The sequence below is a fragment of the Lagenorhynchus albirostris genome, chromosome X, assembly GCF_949774975.1.
Source record: "Lagenorhynchus albirostris chromosome X, mLagAlb1.1, whole genome shotgun sequence".
Taxonomy (NCBI): domain Eukaryota; kingdom Metazoa; phylum Chordata; class Mammalia; order Artiodactyla; family Delphinidae; genus Lagenorhynchus; species Lagenorhynchus albirostris.
In genome coordinates, this window is record NC_083116.1 from 19,683,928 (window position 1) to 19,708,215 (window position 24,288).

At 40.7% G+C, this 24,288-nt stretch overlaps 1 protein-coding gene across 7 annotated transcripts in view; it reads left to right on the plus strand.

Annotated features, from left to right (window-relative positions):
- The window catches only part of ENOX2 (ecto-NOX disulfide-thiol exchanger 2), a 298,745-nt gene that overhangs the window by 268,560 nt on the left and 5,897 nt on the right, over nucleotides 1–24,288 (plus strand). For 5 of the 7 annotated variants that reach the window (XM_060137045.1, XM_060137040.1, XM_060137043.1 and 2 more), the window contains 5 exons: nucleotides 155–336; nucleotides 2,467–2,574; nucleotides 7,262–7,370; nucleotides 10,249–10,334; nucleotides 13,469–15,013. In XM_060137045.1, the coding sequence (XP_059993028.1) occupies nucleotides 155–336; nucleotides 2,467–2,574; nucleotides 7,262–7,370; nucleotides 10,249–10,334; nucleotides 13,469–13,600 (617 nt within the window). In that variant the 3' untranslated portion in view covers nucleotides 13,601–15,013. Of the gene's footprint in view, nucleotides 1–154; nucleotides 337–2,466; nucleotides 2,575–7,261; nucleotides 7,371–10,248; nucleotides 10,335–13,468; nucleotides 15,014–24,288 lie in introns of those variants that run through there. The other 2 variants (XM_060137042.1, XM_060137044.1) reach the window with 2 other exon arrangements.

A 24,288-nucleotide genomic window follows, 5' to 3' on the forward strand; every position in this document is an offset into this window, starting at 1 on the left:
CATCTCTTGCTACCATGGCCAACTCAGATCTAAAGTTTCTCATTGAGAGGCTTTTTATACATGTCAATTTAAAACACCAAGTTTTCATGGTACTAAGGTGAACCACAACGGAATCTGGATATATGGTTTTCACTCCTTTGTATTGATTGTTTAGCCTTAGTATCACAGGCAGAAGCTCTGAAAGAAGAAAATGACAGCCTCCGTTGGCAGCTTGATGCCTACCGGAATGAGGTGGAACTGCTAAAGCAAGAACAAGGCAAAGCCCACAGAGAAGATGACCCAAACAAGGAACAGCAGCTGAAACTCCTGCAGCAAGCCCTGCAAGGAATGCAACAGGTAAAGACATTTTGGTCCTCTGAGCTTTTTGGAAGGATAGTAATCAGCTCCTCACTTGTAAAAGGGCCCCCACAAGCAAATAGAATAGCAAACCTCTTATTTTCTTGGTATTGTGTTCTCTGGCATGGCTGAGGAAGGGATTATCTATTGTAGTTCATGAAATATTCTGGTAAATGCAGAGATAGCAATGGATCACCAATTTTCAAAGAATGTGCATTCAGTAAAAAATACTTAACAATAAAACTACACTGAGCATAACCTAATCTTTTCTTTATGCTACGGAATGTACTTTGGGATCTGGACAGGGTCTCAAGGTCATTATGACGAACCTTAATTACTTAGATATGCAACAGTGCTGGTGAATAAGTATCTAGCTGACACAATGCTAAATAATACAGTCTTTTAGAAGAAATGGTGAGAATCCTACCCTTGATTTGGTTGGAAGGAGGGGTGTTATGGGTTTTTCAGTATCAGTGCTTTTGGGCACATAATACCAATGTGCTTTTGTTTTGTTTTGTTTTCAGTCATTTATGTGAATGAGTTTACCAGCACTTTATCCCAAGTATAAAAAGTAAAGTAAATAAGTGCATCCAACTGTAATTGCATTCAAATACAACATTGTGTAACAGATGGTCAATATCTAGAAGTTTTATGTAACCACCACAGCAAGCCTACTATTTAAAAGATATCAACATCTGTTTCCATATAGTAAAGGAGTAGTACTTCTGAGTAAGGGTACTATCCTCTTCTGTCTTGCCAGACTACCAGCCATTTTCCTCACAACTTAAACTGTCCAATAATTTTTTAATTGTGTGCCTTGGAATTATCTAGGGCAAAGCTTATTGATGTTTAGAAATCACAAATTGTGAACAGGGAGTCTCTTCTGGCACTAAGAGCCCCATGTTCCTATTACTTCTGCTATCATTGTCTTCCTATGTGACAAGCAATATCACATTAATATTTCACCTTTCCTATTAACAAAATGTGTGAAGTAATGCTTACCTTCCTTTTACTGTCACCGTGGAGTTTAATTAGATCAGGGATCTAGTTTAATTACATCAAATATCTTTCCACCAAAAAATACATCTCCTCAGCTAGACTTCAAAGAATTTCAACCATGTACATCGTACTGTGTCTTTTAGCTCTCCCAATGGTCTTTTGCAAGCCTCTGAAAAGCAAAACTTTGAAAACATTTTCTTGTTGTTTTCCCCTCTTACCTTGATTTGAAACCACTCCACATAAGAATGGAGTGGTTCAATTTAAAACTAGTGAACTTTTTTTTCATTCCATCACTTCAAAAACTTCGGTGAGACAATTAGGTCTCTACCTCCTGAAAAATTAATTTTACTCATTTTGATTACTTTTTATTGGACAGTAGCCTTGTAAACAATGGTAAAATTTCTCCCATCTTATCCCCGATAGATGTATAGTCTAATATGATGGTTAAGAGCATGGGCTGTGGGGTTGACTCAACCTGGGTTTAAATCCCAGCTCTGGCACTGACTATCTGAATAGTCTTAGGCAAACCATTAAACCTCTCTAACCTTCAGGCTTATGTATCACAGTTTTATTGTGAGGCTTAAATGAGATCATGCATATGAAACCCTTTGCCCAATACTTGGCACATGTTAGATGCTAAATACATAGTATTTGTAGTAATCATTAATGATGAATCCAGTTCCTTGCCTACTGATAAGGGAACTAACATTTGTGAAATTTGGATTCTTTACTACTTTTCTCACAGAAGTTGAACTTGGCTTGGAAAATGGCTATTTGTAAGAATGCTTTACACATCAAGTTCAGTTCTATGCCAAAATCAAGATATTGTCCACATAGTATTAACTGCACCCTACCCTTACGTCTGGCTGGAATAGGAAAGTTAAGTGATTAGATCAATTAGTTTCTCAGACTCTTTCTAAAATATGAACAAATCCAAAAGATTCATAAGAGCCAGATAAAATAACTTCAAGTGAAAAGTATCTTGATTTTCCCTTTAGTATCTTTGCATGGAGAAATGGTTGTGTGTACTGGGGGAAAGTGAGGCAGGCCTGCCTAATATCTAACTTCAGCCAGTGTTTTTAAGTGAAGTGTGGCTTCTTAAGACTTAATTGTCTTTGGTCTTTCTTGTAGCATCTACTCAAAGTCCAAGAGGAATACAAAAGGAAAGAAGCTGAACTTGAAAAAATCAAAGATGACAAGTTACAGGTGGAAAAAATGTTGGAAAATCTTAAAGAAAAGGTACATGAGTACTAAGTGACCCTTTTCCCTTTCCCCCCTTCCCCCTTTTCAGTGACAATGAAAATGCCCTGGAAGCTCCTACCAATAGGTATCAATGTGGAATGGTTGGTTGATTGGGGATTAAAAGCCCTTCTCCAGGGTAATTCTTGAATCAAGGGCTCTGCTTTTAGGTATGAGTCCTTGGCATTTCTAAAGGTTCTGGAGAGTACACTTCTCAATGAATAAAATGTCCGTCCATCCCTAACATTCCTCAGTCTTCCTTCTTGGAGAAGATCAGAGTATACACCTCATCCCTGCTTCATCTAGTCAAGGAAATAACAACATAGAAAGCCCGTGTGACACAAAATACTTTCAATTAAGCATTTCATTAAACGAAGGAACACAAGTACAACAGAACATTGACATGTCTTTGCCGACACTCCATCTAGTGTAATAATGAGCTGCTGCAGGTTGAAACAGCCAAAACCAAAAGGGGGGAAACTTAGAAAGCAAACAACGAGACACATTATTCTAAAGCTAGATAATAGCAACTGGGAAGGCAAAATGGGCCTTTGCCTAATGAGAGCCTGCAGCCATAGAACCTCCAGTGAGGACCTCTGAGAAAGTCTACGAACTTCTAGATGGATTAATGTATCTCAACCATGCATCAGGTGCCCAGTCTATTTAAGGTATGTAAAGTCTACTGATGGCGTCTCCCTGTCACACCTCTCTAATTTCCTTTATGCCTGAACATTCAAGTGAACTTATCCTCTGGAAAGAAAGGCCCATTGACCATAGCTGCCTGACTTAATGTCTCAGAAGAAAGAGAAGATTAGGGGACTTCCCTGGTGGCGCAGTGGTTAAGAATTTGCCTGCCAATGCAGGGGACACGGGTTCGAGCCCTGGTCCGGGAAGATCCCACATGCTGCGGAGCAACTAAGCCTGTGCACCACAACTACTGAGCCTGCGCTCTAGAGCCCATGAGCCATGACTACTGAGCCCACATGCCACAGCTGCTGAAGCCCGCTTACCTGGAGCCTGTGCTCCGCAATGGGAGAGGCCACCTCAATGAGAGGCCCACGTGCCACAGTGAGGGGTGCCCCCCCTCACTGCAACTGGAGAAGGCCCACGTAGCAACGAAGACCCAGCACAACCAAAAATAAATAAAGAAAAATAACAAAGAAAAAAAAAGAGAGAGAGAAGATTAGGAGCTTAGACCAAGAGCCAGAAATCAATTCCACAGTTCTACGGTTCCACAAGAGCTCATACTTTTTCTCTTCTGTGCTCAGGGCAGGAAGATGCAATGCATACAGGCCCTGGGTGTGTTTGCCAGCATAGTGACTTCCCCCAGAGTGCCATTAAGAACTGGCAACCTGGGGGCTTCCCTGGTGGTGCAGTGGTTGAGAGTCCGCCTGCCGATGCAGGGGACACGGGTTCGTGCCCCAGTCCGGGAAGATCCCACATGCCGTGGAGCGGCTGGGCCCGTGAGCCATGGCCGCTGAGCCTGCGCGTCCGGAGCCTCTGCTCCGCAACGGGAGAGGCCACAGCAGTGAGAGGCCCGCGTACCGCAAAAAAAAAAAAGAACTGGCAACCTTGGTGTAATTGAAACAAATGATTGAAAGTGTGAAGTGTTTTCTTCCGGAGGCCATTTGCAATATGCTTTTAATTTTTCCACTTCATAAAACCAACTCACTTTCCAGTTTTGTGGGTGTTATTAAAGAAATGAGCATAATCCCAGACAAATTCAGTTATCAAGCATTTAATTGAAAAGTGCCAAAGCTGCTCTATTTAGCAGGACTTTCCTCATATGATCAGAGCTTCTAAAATGTCCCAGAGCTGCTACTTAGCTCTGTTTCCCTTCTTGCATAAGATGGAGTGTGTGTGTAGTGTAGCCAGAAGACTCTAGATGAACGTGGGGTTATCCTAATGACATCAAGCTTAAAATCACTCTTCAGGATTGACATCACAAATTGACTTGAGGACATTTTCGTGTAAGCAGCTCTCTGCTTTGTAAAGTATTTCATTTAAAGAAGTGAAGGGTCAAATGGCATTGAAAAATCTTGCAATATTATACCTGAGTCTACGTGTTTCCCATTTGCAACTAAATATACCTTGAAGTGGCAGCTAAAGAGGACAGGGAGAGAAATCCAACTGATAATCAGAAAAATGTGAGTCAGAATATGTTTCTGTCCTGTTATTTTAAGTGAGGTTTCCTTCAGGGAAAGTCATGACAGTTCATTATAATCTGATCTTCTCTGGGAAGCTGATTTGTGACCAAATATTTCAAACTGTCACAATTAGGTTAGGAAGCAAAGTACCATCACATTAGACTGCAAAAATAATTCCAGGTTGAAAGGAAAGCAATAAGTTTTGGTGAGGAAGGACATTTTTTCTTTTTGTTTGGGTTTCTTGACAGTAAACCACAGTGTGAGTTATTGTCAGTGTTTTGCAGTATAACAATGTGACTTATGTCTGTGTTACTGCAGAAAGAACTAGCTCTTGGAATCTGCTAGTAAAATTCAAGGTGATGTCATGAACCCTCCCTTGAATTCTGATCGCCCATTTCCTACTACCTTATTGGCCATTCTACCCTTTAAAAGAGCCATTAAACTTTTTTTTCCAGTTTGTTTCCTTTTCATTTATTTTTAATTTAACATTTTAACTGTGTGCTTCTCTTTAAATGAAGTTTATGTTATAAACACTCTGAGATCATTCCATTATTTCCAGTTTTAGGAAAATACTATTCCTCTCTTTTCTGTAACTGTTGAATATGCTTCATAGTAATTCATAATGTTTTATTTTTATTATTTTTCATGATTAATACTGTCATCTGTGAAATTAGTTGTTTTATTTGTGGGGATCTAATTTTTTCTGAATTGATGATGTATCTTAATAAAGCAGCTTCATATTTGTTTATAAAAAAATTCAAGGTGATAAGCATCCCTTCAATATACCTTCTAATTTTTTAAATGCCAGCTATAATAAAACTGAAGTCAGGTTTCAGTAAGGCTACATTTTGATTCAAGATGGCTAAAACTTCTCAGGACGTCTACATATCTTAAATGAACTCCAATCTGTTAAACTCTCACACTTAAGAAATGGCTTGCTGGATCATTTAATGTTTTAAGGGGGTTAGAAGCACATGTACAGCCCGTGGCTTAGAAGTGAGCCAGCAGTTTAAATCAAACTTGGCATGATGGTTACTGACTGAATTGGATTCTAAAGACCAAAGATTGAATAGGTCATCAAGAAAGGTTTCCCTTCTGAGTACAGCCTGGAAGCCTGTAAATCCACAAAACAACATGTCTTGCAGCAAAGACCATTAGTTTCATTCAGGGGCAGCATCCTGGAAGCTTTGAAGGCATCTTTAAAGAAAAAAGAAGGAAACCTGTCCCTGCTGAGGGCTTTTGGAAGGAAAGAAGTGATGAAGCATCCGAGTCATCCATGATCTGCTCCCCCCTCCGGAACATTTCCCCAGCACTCTCTTTTACAACAGCAGCGAGACTGAAGCACTGATTTCTTTTATTCCTTCTTCTGAAGGCTCCTGCTTCACATTTATAATACAGAAAAGATGTTCTCAGTACCCAAAGAGAGAAAGAAAAACCCGAGAACGGTCTGGAGGCATTTTTCAGTTTGGCTGCTGGTCATGGATTTCACCTGAGTATCTCTTATGAAACATACCCACTATGCTCAGAAAGAGAAAACTTTCAACAACAAAGAAGTCCACTGTCATGGTCATTTCTTGCTGTAAAGTCATAAATATCCTAATTGATAATGTCCTTATCAGAGAAAAGAGAGAGCTGATAGTCAATAAATAGAGGCTCTAATTTTTAGTTCAAGAGCCAACAGTTGATTACCTGTGAGTGGATCGGCCACACTGTAGATTCTCCATTCCAATATGGGACTGACCTTTAGCATAGTGTGGACCTAAAATAAAAAAGAATGGTCCTGGGCTTCCCTGGTGGCGCAGTGGTTGAGAGTCCGCCTGCCGATGCAGGGGACACGGGTTTGAGCCCTGGTCTGGGAAGATCCCACATGCCGCGGAGCAGCTGGGCCCGTGAGCCATGGCTGCTGAGCCTGCGTGTCCGGAGCCTGTGCTCCGCAACAAGAGAGGCCACGATAGTGAGAGGCCCGCGAACCGCAATGAAGAGTGGCCGCCTCTCGCCACAACTAGTGAAAGCCCTCGCACAGAAACGAATACCCAACACAGCCAAAAATAAATAAATTAATTTTAAAAAAAAAAGAATGGTCCTTTTCACATTGGGTGGCCTGGGATGAAATCCTGGCTCTACCATTTTCTAGCAATGTGATCTTAGACAAGTTACCTGATTTATCTGAGCCTCACCTTCCTCACCTGTAGAATGGAGATAAAACATACCTAACAGTACCTGGCATCTTACAGACAATAAATGTTGGGTCTGGTTCCCCAGACTACTTGCATAGAGTCAAGAATGATAAAGGCAGAAGGGAAAAAAAAGACTAGTGAAGATGAATGTCTACATTTTTGTGTGTGTTTTGAAGGCTTATAAGGAAGCTTTGGATTATTGGTGATGCTTTTGTAATTTATGCTATTTTTCCTCCCATTCAATAAGCAAAATTGCACAGTATTGCTTTCGAGGTGCTGTTAAGAAGTTCCCTGTTGTATAATTGAAACCAAGTCTGTTACCATATAAGGTGCACTGACCCAGGAGACATATTATTCCCACAGGAAAGCTGTGCCTCTAGACTGTGTGCATCGAGCCAGGATAGTGACTACCCTCTGGAGAAGACCCTGAACAGCTGTCCTATCAAATCTGAACGCGAAGCACTGCTAGTGGGTAAGGAAGCTAACACACACATTCAACGGATAGAGTGCAGTGGAGTGGGGGGAAGGATTAACCTAAGATGCATAAGCACATGCCAAGCATTTATGAAGCATGACAGTGCAAGGACCCAGAGTCCTGAAGACAACAGGGTAAGAACAAGTACAGATTTCAATCAAAACGGTAATAGCAGCTCCCAGCCCTCTTCAAACTCCTGGTGACCACTGCCACATCCAGTGTGTCAGTATAAGTGCTATGCTAAGAGGGGGTCCACTAGAGAAACACGTTGTAGATTTTTTAAATCTCTAAGCAAAGATAGGTGAGCCCTCTCACTCCCACTCAAGGGACAGTGCAGACATTGTTTGGCAGAGAGCTTCTCCAGATGGGCCTCCGGAGAAGGTGTGTGTCTCTCTCCTGTCTTTCCAGGTTACTGGCAGGCGACTCAGGAGGCTGTCTGTGGGGTGTTGGACCCTGGTGGGCACTGATGAGATAAATGCTACAATTGCTCTCGTTACATAAAAATTTTTTCACAGAGGCAAGATAGCATAAGTGGTTAATGAATCAGACAGAACTGGCTTTCTGTCTTGACCCTACCATTTCTATCCTGAGCTTCAGTTCTTCCGTCTGCAAAATGGGCATAATAATATTACCTGTCTAAAAGTAGCTGCAAGTATTAAATACGACAATTCATCTAAATCACTAAACACAGTGCCCAGCCCATAGTAAGCCCTCAATAAATGAGACACATTTTGCACTTACAGCGCTATTCACAAATGCTTGTTGACTTTATATTCTATTTGGAGAACAGTGGCAGATTGAGCCCCTTTAAAATGACTAAAATATTCAGTCATTTAAAAGGGGCTAATCTTGGGCCTCAGCAGATAATCCCAGCTGCCTTCTAGGAAGCTGAGCCACACTGTAGCCTCACCCCAATCTCAAAAGTTCTCCACACTAATTAGCTTCTGCATATTTTAAAGATACATCCGCCTCCTTCAGTAATGGATATTGTACTCAGATTTAACACTTTGATATGTTAATAAAGATGCACAGGGGGATCTGCCAGTGAGTCTTCAAGAAGAGTGACAACTTATTTCCGTTTTCGAACTCAAAGTTCTTTAACAAATTGGCATGGCAACAGGGAGACCTGTCAGAGAAGAGCTATGGGTAGGAGGAAACCTCTGTAAATGGATAGTTCTAGAAACAAAGATTCTTAAGTGTTTAGTGTTTTGCTTTTTAAAGAAAGTAGTCTTGAACTCACAGAAAGGAAAATCTATTTTTTAAATTGGTTATTTGGGTGTGAACCCACAAAAACTGCTTCGTATTTTGAAATCTATGGAGTTACTTCTTGGCATTTGACAGGATTTCTTGACCATAGTATCTAGAATTCCTTTGAATATGGACTGTCTTCTTCAGAATTTAAGTTTCTCAGCTTGAGTCAGTGTTTAGAAATTCAATTTACCAAGTCATTAAGAGTAAAGTAGGGCTTCCCTGGTGGCGCAGTGGTTGAGAGTCCGCCTGCCAATGCAGGGGACGCGGGTTCGTGTCCCAGTCTGGGAAAATCCCACATGCCGCGGAGCGGCTGGGCCCGTGAGCCATGGCCGCTGAGCCTGCGCATCCGGAGCCTGTGCTCCGCAACGGGAGAGGCCACAGCAGTGAGAGGCCCGTGTACCGCAAAAAAAAAAAAAAAAAAAAAAAAGAGTCAAGTAGTGTTATAAGTAATAGTATCCATTTTGAATAGAGTTTTGAACCCTACCATCAGTTCCTCCTGGATCCTCCAACCCACCCGCTTGCCATCTAATATTGGAGGACTTTTACAGAGAACTTATTTGAACTTTAAGCTACAATTTAAACTTGTGATATTCTTTGTCAGGTGCTTAAAGGGATATAGACAAGTTATAGTTTATAAACCAAATCAAATTTAGCTTTTATTTCCTAGCAGTTTTCAGCAAACTAAGTTCTGGGTCTGTTTGATATACCTAAGATCTTATGAAAGGAGAGGAATTCAAAAAAAAATAAAGAAAAAATAGTAGACTTTTGAACAATTTATATGCTGCCTGTTGCCAGAGAAAGAAGTAGTATTAGCACAATTAACCTGGTGGCCAGAATAATCAAGGCAGTATGTGTAGCTGCCAATCACTCCAGAGTTAGAAATCATGCACATCCCTGGAGGCTGTAAATTGCTATAAGAATTCTGTTACTTGAAGAGATTCAGGGCTCTGAGGACAAACAGAATGCTAGTCACCACTTGAATAAAGGAAATGTTTGGCTTTTCTTTACAGACCTACTCACGGAATAAAACCCAAATACAATCAGCAGATTCTCTTGTGAGAGGCACAAGGTTAATCAGGCAAAGTACATGATTTGTACTTTTGCCACAACAGCAAGACATTATTAAATGCATAAGAGGCTAAAATCCAATTTAAACATGGTTCAGAGGAACTGCAAAAACCCAGCACAATCTAAAGTCATTGTAAAAGTCTAAATTCATTGTAAAATGTAGAACTCAAATGGCGTTTAGCCATCATGAATGATGGAAGTGACTCCTCAAATGCCAGATTTTCTGCATGCGGTATAGTGCAGTGAGAGGCAATACACATAGTGGTTGAGAGCAACTGTCTGGATTCAAATACCTGCCACTTACCAGCTGTGTGACCTTGGGCAAGTTGCTTAAACTTTCTGTGGCTCAGTGTCTTCTCATCTGTGAAATGGGGATGGTAGGTAATACCTACCTCACAGGGTCGTTGTAAAGATTAAATGTGTAAAATATATATAAACTTAGAATAGTGCCCAATACATATGATGTACGTATGAGTTGACTCTTGCTAGACGCTATCATGTGGCATCTCAACGAATACAATGCTCAAGTGTAACCTCCATGCTATTGTCTCTATAGGGATTATCTCCACATTCCTTCATGTCCACCCATTTGGAGCAAGCATTGAATATATCTGCTCCTACTTGCACCGTCTTGATAATAAGGTATGTGGGGGCCTGAGATGGCCATGCAAGGCGATGTAGGGTTCTTTGTGAACAGGTGGCCTCACTCTCCTCAAGCACAAATAAGTCATTAGCAATCACTGTAAGGAAATTTCCCTCACCTATTCTCTCACTGTGATTCAGCGTAAAGTTTCTCTCTTGCTAATAGGGTGACCGTCTGTCCCTGTTTGCCTGGGACTGAAGGGTTTCCTGGGACTTGGGACTTCTAACGCTGACACCGGGGAAGTCCCGGGCAAACCTGAATGAATTGGCCACCCTACTTCCAAGATATATCTTAGAAGAATTTTCCTCCTTTTACTTTACATATCATATGCTAATTAACAAATATTTCTCACCAAACTTTTGCCCTGGGCCTTTAGCCATTAGCACTGCCATTATCTACAATGACACAATCAAGGCAGGGACAAAAAGAGTTGGAACAATAAGTCTGTAATACAGACTGCATATTTGCTCACAGCTGATCTCATGGGCCGGTTCCTTCCCTGAATGCTATCCTGTGGGGGAGCTCACAAAGCATCAAGAGCAAGGGTAAGTGCCAGTTCCCTGGAAAGTCAAGGATGCATGCCTCATATAGGCAGGAGGGGACTCTTGACCCCTCAGAATAAATAAACTCATGATACAATTTTTTCAGAAGCAGCATTCAGTTAAAGCTGCTCATGGATTGTACTCACTATTTCATAGGATCTGGGCCTTTTGAGAAGTGCCATTGGAATGCAGACTTCTGACAGTTAGATGTCCAAAACGTTAAGCCATTTAAGCATATATCCTCTTTTTCTTTTAACATCTTTATTGGAGTATAATTGCTTTACAATGGTGTGTTAGTTTCTGCTTTATAACAAAGTGAATCAGTTATACATATACATATGTTCCCATATCTCTTCCCTCTTGTGTCTCCCTCCCTCCCACCCTCCCTATCCCACCCCTCTAGGTGGTCACAAAGCACCGAGCTGATCTCCCTGTGCTATGTGGCTGCTTCCCACTAGCTATCTACCTTACGTTTGGTAGTGTATATATGTCCGTGCCTCACTCTCACTTCGTCCCAGCTTACCCTTCCCCCTCCCCATGTCCTCAGGTCCATTTTCTATGTCTGTGTCTTTATTCCTGTCCTGCCCCTAGGTTCTTCATGACCTTTTTTTTTTTCTTAGATTCCATATATATGTGTTAGCGTACGGTATTTGTTTTTCTCTTTCTGACTTACTTCACTGTGTATGACAAACTCGAGGTCCATCCACCTCACTACAAATAACTCAATTTTGTTTCTTTTTATGGCTGAGTAATACTCCATTGTATATATGTGCCACATCTTCTTTATCTATTCATCTGTCAATGGACACAGGTTGCTTCCATGTCCTGGGTATTGTGAATAGAGCTGCAATGAACATTGTGGTACATAAGCATATATCCTCTTAACAGAGGCACTGGCCCATTTGGTAATCCAGCTGTGGTGATACATCCTCCTCACGGCATTTGTTTTAGTTTTAGCTAGCACTTGCCTGGCATTTATCTCTGGGAAGTGATGCTATTCTGCAATTAAGCGGCCAGCCCATTGGCAGTGAAGGGAGGGATTCAATGTGAGCACCAGGACCAAGTGGTCTGTTGAGGTGGTTTGAAACTGAACTCTGTGTCAGTAAAAACGATCCGGTTTTTTTAATTGCAAAAATAATGCAAACATGTTCTCTTTAAAATGTAAGCAATATAGAACTACAGTAAAGGCAAAGGGAGAGTTCCCCACAGTCCCATCTCTCAAGGATAACCATTGTTAACAGTTTGGCATATCTTATTTCAGACCCTTTTTTATACATCTGCTGCACCTATAGTGTATGTATATATCTATAAGCATTATAGATTTATGTTTTTTGAAATGGGGATTCAACTCTACTGATACTGTGCAGTGTGCTTCATTCACTCAACTGGATACAGTCCACTACTAGCACTGGGGAGAAGGCATGACCTCACTCCTAGTCTAGTGCCAGTTCCTCCTGAGCAGCTTCCTGCCAGGGTAGTACCAGGGCCTCCCAAAGAGAGCCTGCAATGGTACTATAAGAATTTGGGGGTCCCTTCTACCACCTTTATAAATATTTACTGTGACAGCAACTTGGGATTTCTTTAAGGATCCCATAGTGCTCTTCAGCCAAGCCCTAGTATCCAGGTTCACAGTTAGGAAAGTTGCTACTATGCTACTAACATAAAGATGAAGCAAACCCTAAGGGTCAACAGATTTGTTTTTGTTTTTATATTGGTGTGTGTGTGTGTGTGTGTGTGTGTGTGTGTGTGTGTGTGTTTGTGACAGAGAGAGAGAGAGAGAGAGAGAGAGAGAGAGAGGAGTGGGGAGAGGGAGCAGAGAAGTAGGAACACAGAGCATTCTCTATTCCTGTCACTTTTCCTTTGTGAACTAAGACGGGTGTGAAGACTTCTGCTCTGGTGGCAGCCATTTCTGCCTCCCTCTCTTCCCCAAAGGCTTTGTAGCTTCAGTGGGCCTGAACGTAACATCACCAGTACTGATAAGCCATCATTCAGCTGGCTGCAGACCCAAGCCTCTCCGCATGACCGACACCAGCTCTTTCCCAGAGAAAGCTTGGTGGCGATCAATCTCAAAAACATCATGCTAAGTGAAAGAAACTAGTCACAAAAGACTATATATTGTACAATTACACATATATGAAATTTCCAAAAACTGCAAAATCACAGTGAAAACGATCTGAGTCAGGGTTTGGGAGTAAAGATTGACTGCAAAGGGGCACAAAGGAACCTTTGTGGGGGGGTGATGGAATGTTCTAAAACTGAATCGTGGTGACAGTTGCACTATTGTATAACTTTACTAAAATTCATCAACGTGTACATGTAAAATAAGTGAATTTATTGTATGTAAATTATGCCTAAATAAAGCAGTTATGAAATACAGAAACAAAAAGAAATTTCAGTGGACTCAGGCAGTCCAAGCAGAAGGCTTCCATCTGTAATCCACTCAACCGACACATACACACACACAGGGAGGGGAAGGTCGACCCCACGCCTAGCACACACACGTGCGCGTCAGCATTCTAAAGCAACATTGGGGAAGCCAGATTAGGAAGGTGGGACTGGTTCTGAATGGAGATGTCCTCTCTGTCCCACAGATCTGTACCAGTGATGTAGAATGTCTCATGAGCAGACTCCAGCATACCTTCAAGCAGGAAATGACTGGAGTTGGAGCCAGTCTGGAGAAGAGATGGAAATTCTGTGGCTTTGAGGGCTTGAAACTGACCTGAATCCCTTTGCCTGACAACCTGGGATCCTGAAAATAAATGTGTGTTGGACAAGCTTAGAAAGTGATTTGTATTTTCAATGGTTTTCAAGTGGAAATTGCTTTAAATTTGTCAATTCATTCCTGGAATATCTTTTGACTTAAAATAAGGATCCTAGAGCAGCACCTCAAGCTACAGGCCCTGTAAAGAAATTGACTCAAACCTCAAGTGCTGTAACTTCCTCCTTTTCTGTCAATTGGTTGTCTCTTTTTATTAGTAGTATTTAAAAAGGCCTGAGGCTACAGAGTATTTGGGGTGTTTTCAGTGTCTGTACTACTGTTGTAGACTTTAGTATTTTTTAAACACTGTTAACTGAAATGTTTTGATGATTTATATGTGATTTGTGTTTCAGAACTTCTCTTCACATTAATGTTGCTACTGGTGAGAGGAATGAAAGGAGCACTAGGGACTCCATAACTGACATTGTCTTTCCAATTCCCAGTAGGCCAGTAAGTGAATAACATATCAGTGTCTGCTAGAAGGTGCTTGACCAGGTTCACCTTTTAAAAGACAAAGCATGGTTTGTGGCTTTTTACAAAATTACTGTGAACGAAAAGTTGACAAATGTTTCAAAGTTATTTTCTCTAATGTATCAGATAAAAGGTTTATTTCAGAATTTTTAAAAAACTAGATGTATTCACAGAAAGCAAGTGTCCAGTATGACTGGCATGTGTATGTGGTATTCAGAGTCACCTTGTAAATAGCCTGCTTTTAAAGGAGGGCATGTTTAGTTTTCTATGAATTAAAACACACGTGTGTGCTCACAAACACACACACACACACACACACACACATTAGCAGAAGGGATTTATTTTGATATGCTTCCCCTCTGGTCTTCTTACAAAGTCTGGTGGTCCCTTTTCTTCTGCTGTCAATGTGTTGAATTGCAAACCATGTACTGCTGTAAATACTATGTTTACTTCATGCTGAATGTCTGCAAAGAGTTGATATGAGTATTAATAGAAAATTCCTGGTAATGAATAAATAGTAGGCTAGGGTGTGTGAAGCTTTGCACAAATAGGTCGGCTCCACCTAGAGTCCTGAGAACTGGGACTCCTGTAGTTCTGCAGTGCCCACCAGCAGATTACAATGGCAGAGTGTGCGTGGACCAGTCAGGAAGTCCTGGCTGATGGAAAAGAAATGGAAAGGATGAGAACTGGGGACTAATATCCTGAGGCAGAGATGGTCTTTTCTTCTGTGGTGTTGGTGGTGCTTGTAATAACATAAGCATGCCCTCCCTTGAGTCTTGATTGAAAATAAGAGAATGCACTAAGCAAAGTCAGTGAAGAGTATTTCACAAAAATACTTTGTAAATCACATGTCAGTAGTGTTCAAAGTTGTATTTTTAAAAGATAAATATTCCTTTTTTATACCTCAGTTTGGTGTCCTGTTTTGAATTGCTTGCTCTCTAAGTAATCCTTTAGTAAATCATCTCAATTTCTTCCTTTGAGTTACCAGAATATTGGAAGAAGATGCTAAATCTTCTGCTTTGACAGCTAGAAAACAGGATTCCACAGCAGCCCATTCATGCTGAAAGCTGGCTTCCCCCTAAGCAACCAGCTGTGGCACCAGCAGGAAGCGAGCGTTATTCTTACAGTAGCTTCCTCAATGAAGCATCGCTGTCATCAACGCTACAGAAGGCTTTGATTCATCAGTCTCAGGGGTCGTGCAATACCTTGTTTTAATAACACCTATGAAATAGGGGAAATTTGCCACTTAACAATTATTTCTTATTTAAATAAGTTAAATAAAATGCATTTAAAGCAACTGCCACACCCAGGCCCCTTGCTCTCCTTCACTTGATCTACTTGTAGTACAAATGCTCTCTTCCTATTATTCCTGCCAACTTAGTCCAGGTGTACTTCTCCCAGCCTGCTTGAATATACTAGTTGTAATGGTGAATTTTGTGTGTCAAGTTGGCTACACTGTAGTGCCCTGTTGCTTGGTTGAATACCAGTCTAGATGTTGCTGTGAAGGTATTTTTGAGATGTGATTAACATTTAAACCAGTAGACTTTGAGTAACATATCTTACCCTCCATAATGTGGGTGGGCCTCATCCAATCAGTTGTAAAAGACTGAAGTCCTCCAAGGAGAAAAGAACTGTGCCTCCAGATTGCTTTGGACTCAAAACTGCAGCATTAACGCCTGCCAGAATTTCCAGACTGCCAGCCAGCCCTGCAAAATGTCAAACTTTCCAGCACCCGAAATCACATCAGCCAATTCCTTAAAATAAATAAATAAATACATATATATATATATTTATACACACACACATATATACATATGTGTATACACATACATATATATACATATATATGTATGTATGTATATATGCATCCCATTGGTTCTGTTTCTTCGGAAAGTCCTAATGCACTAGTCCAGAGTTGTTCAAAATGTATAAAAATAGAGTATGGGGACATATGTATGCATATGGCTGATCCACTTTGGTGTACAACAGAAACTAACACAGTATTGTGAAGCAATTATACTCCAATAAAGATCTATTTTAAAAAAGAGTAAAGGAGAATGCTACAGCAGTGTTAAAAAAATAGAGTATGTTTGCATTATATTACATAATCAAATTGCAGCACATACCATCTCTCACAATCCTTTTCATTCACCATAGAAATCTATTAAAGAAGCTATTTTTTCCTTACAAATGCTATTTATTGTTCTGTTGTTCCTCCTGAATTTTGAAATTTTACTGTTTTGTTATTTTTAGGAGATACAGTAGTTAGATTTTTCCAGATAATAATGAATAGAAGCATTCTTTTATTTTACAAATGATTATTTCATCTCCCTTCCTAGTCCTGTGACATCACCAGTTCTGATTTTTTAATATTACCAAGTTGCTTGTTAAATGTCTTCAATGCAAATGGAAAAGTTAGTTTTCAGAGCAAATCTTGGACGCATATCTGTGTTCAAGTTATACAGTGTTTCATATTTAATTGTGCCCCAAAATGTATGCTTTTCATATAATGCAGAATAAACTATGTTACTTGAAAAGACAGCATAGATGTGCAAGACCTTTTGACTCACCTGGTAGGACTGGGTGAGCCCTTCGGATTCTTAGCTGTCTTGGACAGTCTATCAAAAAGACCTGGATTCACTTTTCACCACAACTGCTACCATCTACTGAGCAACTGTTATGCTCTCATGCTGCCTAAAGTCAATTACCACCTGTGGACACAATGGGAGCTTCCATTTTTTAAATTAAGGAGAAATAGTACCTTCCCCAGAGAGTGGTGGTCAAGATTCAATAAGATAGTACCTGAAAATTGCTCAGCCAGTGCCTCGCCCAGAGTGCATTCACAATAAAGAGTTATGATTTTATGATTATGGTTCAGTCAAAAGTAATTAAGAGTCGTGACCTTGCTCTCATTTTAAGAAAAATGTTTTTGTGTTCACACCTAGAATTGTGGGGCTACATCATGTTGCTAGGCCTCAAGAAAGGAAATTCAGCTGTTTAAACATATTCGGAACATTAACTCAGTCCCAGGCACTCTGCCAGACACTGTGGTATACAAGAACCTAGGGGCAGGACAGGAATAAAGACGCAGACGTAGAGAATGGACTTGAGGACATGGGGAGGGGGAAGGGTAAGCTGGGACGAAGTGAGACAGTGGCATGGACATATATACACTACCAAACGTAAAATAGCTAGCTAGTGGGAAGCAGCCACATAGCACAGGGAGATCAGTTCGGTGCTTTGTGACCACCTAGAGGGATGGGATAGGGAGGGTGGGAGGGAGATGCAAGAGGGAGGGGATAGGGGCATATATGTGTATGTATAGCTGATTCACTTTGTTATGCAGCAGCAACTAACACAACAATGTAAAGCAGTTATACTCCAATAAAGATGTAAAAAAGAAAAAAAGGAGCATGGCTGGCCCTTGCCCTCAGGGAGCTAGAAGGGTAGGCTTTAACACACTGAGCTTAAATTCTTCATCGTTTACTACAACTGTGAAACAAACGTAGATAGCACTTCCTTGTTTCAGCTGAGACTCTGAGTTGAGAAGTTCCTAAAAGGCAGAGATAAGATTTGAATCTTGGTCTGCCCAACTGAAAACTCAAAACTTTCTAATGGCCCAGTATCTTATTTAACCTCCATATCAACCCAATTGCTAAGAATTATTATAAACCCTACGTTGTATTCAATACATTCACATGCCATTATAGAGAACCTGGTATGTACAAGCCTTGGTCCTAGAAATTCAAAAGGGAACAAAGTATGACCTCTTCCTTCAAGAGTGGACACTCTGGTGGGGATGCCTGCTAAATGACACAGTCATGTACAAGGTTCTGCAGGAGGGACATCAAGGAAGGCTTCACAAATGTCAGGAAGTGTGAAATATGGTAAGAAGAGAAAACAGGCTCAGAAAGGTAGTCACATCTAGTATGTGACATCTAGTATGTCACACATCTAGTATGTGACAAAGTCTAGGATTTGAGCCCAATCTGCCTGGCTTCAATTTATTCTCTATCATACCGTGGTCCCCAAGGCCACTTTCTAACACTGTCACTTAACCTCTCTGAGCCTTTGTTTTTTCATCTATAAAGTGGAAATCTAAGTGTACTTCCCTCAAAGGGTCATTTAAGAGGCTTTGCTCAGTGCAAAGTGCCCGGTACTAACTATGCTTGGCAAAATACATACTCAATAAGGAGCTATAATAATTATTCAACTAATAATCATATTAACAATGCTTTAATGACACCAGAGCTACCTTTCCAGTATTGGGAATCCCATAGGGCCACAGGTAACTCAAAAGAAGAATGAGACTGGCTGGTTCAGAAAAATTCAGGAGGTTTTACTGAACGATGCTCCATCAGAGGTAAGTAATGCCTGGCCCAAGCCTGACATAGGGAAGAAACTTCCTTCTGCTGTCTTATGATACAGTCTCCAGTAACCTTCCAATTTTACCCCTCCTATCACAGGACAGACCACATGTCATAAACAAGGCGGCCAGAGGGGCCTTAATCTTCTTTCCCATATCCCAAGATCCATAACACCATTCCATTCTTCCAGTTTGGCAGGAAGCTTTGAAGATCTCAGCTTGCCTAAATTTTCTATCTGGGTGGAAGATCTCAAAGGCATACTGAAGCAATTGCTTAGGGCAACAGAAGGAAGGAAAAGGAATTGATCACACACAAGTACAAGCATTCAAGGCTGTATAACCTTATGGAGATGATCTCAGATCTTGGGTAGAAAATGGATGCAGGACATAAGAAAGAGTGTTCTTTACCTAACTGCGCTCACTCCAAGTCTGTTTGAATATTAGATTACCCTAAAATTGATAGATCTCTGGGGCATCAGACCTCTGCAACCTTACTCCTCAACAAATACCTCATATTGTGCTTCAAAGTGTTTTCAAACCAACTCTGTACACAGACATTATGTCATCTGATCTTCACAACACCCTGCAGGGGCAGATGGTTCCCTCCCCATTATTGCCATGAAGGAAAACAAGTCTCAGAAAGAGAAAAGCCATACCCCAGGTCACACAGCTACGTGGATGGTGGAGCTGGAGTGAGAATGCAGGACTCCTCTGAGTCCTCCCAATTTCCACCACCCTTCAGAGCCTCTGCCTTGTATGGCTGAGAGAGTATAAAGGAGGGGTTCTTAATTTTTGGTGCCATGTACCCCTTGGGAAATCTGGTGAAGCCTGTGAACTCTCTATCAGAATAACATTTTTAAATACATGAAATAAAATACAAAGGAAACCAACTGTATTGAAATAATACCGTTATCAAAACACATGTGTGACATAGTAGCATATGTGCTCCTATAACACATTAAATAGCAACGTGCAATGACAGGTCTAATAACTACTATAATTCTGAAGTAGATAAACATAAATATTTCAAAATATCTGCAATAACTTGTGATACGATAATATCTGTGATACTTGTGAAAAAGTCACAGGTCCTGCTAATACTTCTGTACTTTGTTCACCTACATTTATAATGGAAGAAAACTCTAAACTTCAGTTAGAGGTTAGTGAAAATCTAAACGTATTTTTTCCATCCAAATTCACACACTTCCTAAGTTCTTCCCACAGTCTCTAGGTTAAGAAAAGAAACTCCTGATAGAGGAGGTTTATGAAATATAAAGTGAGAGCACCCAAAGTGGCACCAGGATTAGTTTCATTAAATATATTAATGTTTATAAATTAGAACACTGCCCATCACATAGTAGCAATAAATTTTACAAATGATGGAGATACTGATTTTTTTGTACATTTTGAAATAGTGAAATTCTAAGTCAATACAAAACTGGCAGGAGAGTCCCACAAGTCTGTATTTCTGGGTGAAGAAGTGACAGATGAGCTTCAATGTGAGCAAACACAAAGTACTGCATTTAGGAGAAAATGAGACAAATGCTATTCACAAGATGTTAGTCTCCAAACCATCAGTTCTGGCAAAGGAAAGGGATCTGGGAGTTGTTGGAGAGAAGTCCAATGTGTGGTTGGAATCATAAAAAGACAACAAATTCTAAACACGTTAAAAAATAGAAACAAAATATAAGACATTATCTTATTCCCATTTTTTTAAAAAAGTTTTGTACCCACACCAGTAAAACAGTTTGTTTCCATGTGGCTGGACCTCAAGACATGAAATTCAACATTTCAATTCAAACGTTGCTCAAGTGCTTATTCTGTCCAAGACATTCTACCAGCAATAGGGGATGCAAGGATGAATATGAGAGTGTACCTGTCCTTGAGGAGTTTGAAGGAGGAGCTCTAAGAATCAAGATTAGTGGGTTTTAATACATGAACGAAATATGTTCTACCCAGTGGACCAGAACCATATAGTCCAAGAGAGAAAAACCTGGAATGTTGAATTCAGTGTTTTTCACATAATAAGCTCCTTCACCCTCCCCTCTCCCTCTGCCTCTCTCTTTCCCGCTCTCTTTCACTCACTCACTCACACACACATACACACACACACACACATATACACACACAGAAGCGTGTGCAGCACTTAGCAACACCGGTATTACAAGCAATCATGCTTTGTTTATTCAGCAATAGAAGACATTGAGGTATTTAAATGAGTTTACCAGATAACTGAAACATGCCCCTTCCAGTACCAACCTTTTTAAAAAATCAATTTAAATGAAAACATTTCTAAGATGTTTTACATCCATTCCCATACTGTTAAACAGAGGGTTCTTGACCTGTCCTGACCTTGCTGTGATGACTCCATATCAAATGACTCAATGACTATTAACTAAAAACGTTAGTTATGAGAAAACTACTGAGAAAGAATATTCTTCCACTAACTCAACTACACATGGAACAATGAAAGGGCTGATTCCCTGATAAACATCCTTGCTCATTAAATGGCTAAAACCAGCCTCCAGCAGCCATAACTAGCTATGCTAACCCAGGCTCATCATTCTAGAAATGCTGGGGTTAAGAGCTGCTCATGGGACCACTAGCAGGGACGTTACTCTGAATCTCAACGGTCTGGAGGGCTAAAGGTGCCTGCCCCCTCTGCTGACCTAACAGCCCGTGGAAAAGGACACAGTATTGTCTCACTATTCTCCAACCTCTGCCCAAATATGCTAGTGAGAAATACTACCATGAAATGGACATTTGGTTTATCAGACAGCTAAGTCACGAGAATTGGACTCCCCGGTTCTGTCACTGGCCCTGAGACCTTAGGCAAGTCACTCAGCCTCTGGGTCCCATGAGTGGGACAGCGAGAGAGAGGATGCTGGCATTGCTAGCTACATTTTTCTTGCTTGCTCACCTAATAGAACCAAGTAGGGCCATGATAGGGTCCATCAGACTGTGGCAGCCCAGGTTGATGAGCATTGTGTTCTGGCCAGTGTTCAGAAAGTGAATCTGCACTGTTATCAACTTGGCGAGCCAGAGACAGTGCAGGGCCTGTGGCAGCGAGAGTCCTGAGGGACAAAGGTGGAAGAAGCCACAGGTAGAGACACTTCATTGCCACCATCTCCCATGTGAACCCTCTAGCAACTGTATTCACCCCTTCTTCCCCCAGTTGGCCCATGACTCCCTCCTCCTTCACTTGGAAGGGCACAGAGACAAAATAAAATCATACCTACTGCAGACACCAAGCCCCAAGGCCAGTCTGGAATGACTCTCTATGGTTACCTTAGCATAACTCTGCTCTGCTGCATCCAGCATCAGAGTCAGAGCCTCTAGCAGCAGCTGCTTCGGCTAGTGTGCAACCTTGAGGCTGTCCTCTGAAGTAGAGTAAAGGAGGCTTGTTGAGTCTGTCTGACCCCCAAAGCAGGCTGTTCTCACCCCAGTCACTCGTAGTGACAGAGGGCTGGAATAGAAGCATCCCAGCTCACGTTCACAGGGAAGCAGGTATATCTCACTCACGTAAAGGCTATTGGTCCAGAAGTGCACACTTCAGAGATTGAGTGGCCCCTCTGGTTCTTCATTTCTCTCTGAAACATCAGGACAGGCTTACACACATCAAGATACACATTGATTCCTGATAGATGTTACCCTGAATTTACAGGCTATAGATCCCAACAGATACAAATGCCTTCCAAGTCCCCCTCCCATCTCTTACCTACCCATCTGGTCCCTGCTGAGTGACTAATACACATGTCAGCTTCTAAGAGCTCATAGGTTCTTGCCCTTCTTAGCCTTAATAAGCTTCCTTCCCTGGCCAGAGCAGCACTGCACTGAGGGTGTGCTCTACTCACCACAGGGCTGAGACTCAGCCAATTTCAGTTGGATGCAGGCAGCTGCCTCATGCTTCTCATTGTCCCTAGGGCATCAGCATTTGATGGAGTCAAGCAAAGCTGTCCTCAGTGTACCATTCTGCTCAGGAGAAAAGGGAATATGCCAATGCCTCAACCAGGGACTGCAAAGCAGACAGGATTGGCTGAGTCCCCTGGTCCTGAAAGTTCCTTAAAATCTCCCCCAAAAGGAAAAAGCTAAGCGAAAATGAAAATGAATACAAAAGTTTATACTATCCCCCAATGTTCATAGCAGCACTATTTACAATAGCCAAGACATGGAAACAACCTAAGTGCCCATCAACAGGTGGATGGGTAAAGGAGTTGTGATACACACACACACACACACACACACACACACACACTGAAATACTACGCAGCCATAAAAAGGAATGAAATTATGCCATTTGCAGCAACATCGATGGGCTTGGAGGGCATTATGCTAAGTGAAGTAAGTCAGACAGAGAAAGACAAATACTGTATGATGTCACTTATATGTGGAATCTAAAAAATACAACGAACTAGTGAATATACCAAAAAAGAAGGAGACTCACAGATACAGAGAATAAACTAGTGGTTACCAGTGGGGAGTGGGGGGAGGGGCAATATAGGGGTGAGGGAGTGAGAGGTACAAACTATTGGGTGTAAGATAGGCTCAAAAATGTATTGTACAACACGGAGAATACAGCCAATATTTTGCAATAACTGTAAATGGAAAGTAACCTTTAAAACTATAAAAATAATAAAATTTTAATGGAGGCCATAAGATATATCACTCAAAACTGAAAGTTTTAAGAGTGGCAGCATTGCCACTATTAATTTTGATGAGACACAAGGCCTAGACTTAGACTTTCCAGGCAAAATGAGATGCTTGTTTGAGCATCTCATTAAGGGAGCCAGTTTGAGTTGTGTGTTGTGGTAATAATTAGGTAAAATATCTTAACTGATATTTAGAATTAAGTAATCCAAATGCAACTATATTTCAACTGGTATGTCTATAAATACAATGTAGGAAAGATAAGAGTTGAGGACTTAGATGTGAAGCTCTTAATTAAATAGAAGTTCTCATTTAAAAAAATTATGTTATCCTGAGCATAAGGAAATAGGCACACCCTCTCTGCTGGTGGGAGTGTGAACAGTAAAACCTTTCAGAAGGGAGAAGACTTTAAAAGTGTAGTCATATGTTATTCTAACAATTTCACTTCTAGAAATATATCCCTTAAAAATGGCAGAGAAAAGTGCTAAGATGAATGTAAGAAGGATATTTAATAACAAATAATTAGAAACAATCCAGATGAGCAAAATTAGGGCTAAGAGAATACCATATAGCCATTAAAACTGATGTCAATTTCAGAAATAGTCATGATATGTTTATTGTTAAGTGAGAAAAGCAGTCTATTTCATATCTGCACAGCATGATGTAAGTTTTGTTTAAAATATGTAAATATATATGTATATACGTTTGTGGATACGTGCAAAGAAAAGGGTGACACCAAATTGTTTGCAGTGCTTGTCTCCAGATGGTAGATAGACACAGAGGGATTTTTTTTTCCTGTGTTGTTCTGTTGTCCAAGTGTCTTATATTGAATATGCATTACTTCTGTAATCAGAAAAAAGTTATTAAAAGAATATTTAAATGTGGAAGCAAGAAAAAGTTATTAGATTGTACAGTAACAGAGGTTCTAAGCCTACAGTTTAGGGTTTCCATCTTCTTCCTTCTAGCAGTCATCTAGCCCTTCTCTCCCTGGAGGTGTATCTGTTTTCAGATTAAATATCTTCTCCTTCTTTTTCCTGTTTGATTCTTACCTGGAGTAGGTTAGGAACCATATCATTAAGTCTGTAAACAACTTAAAATAAGAGACAATTGAGTAAAGACCTGAAAGTTAAATCAGAGAAAATCACTGATTTATGACTCAAATTTTTTCA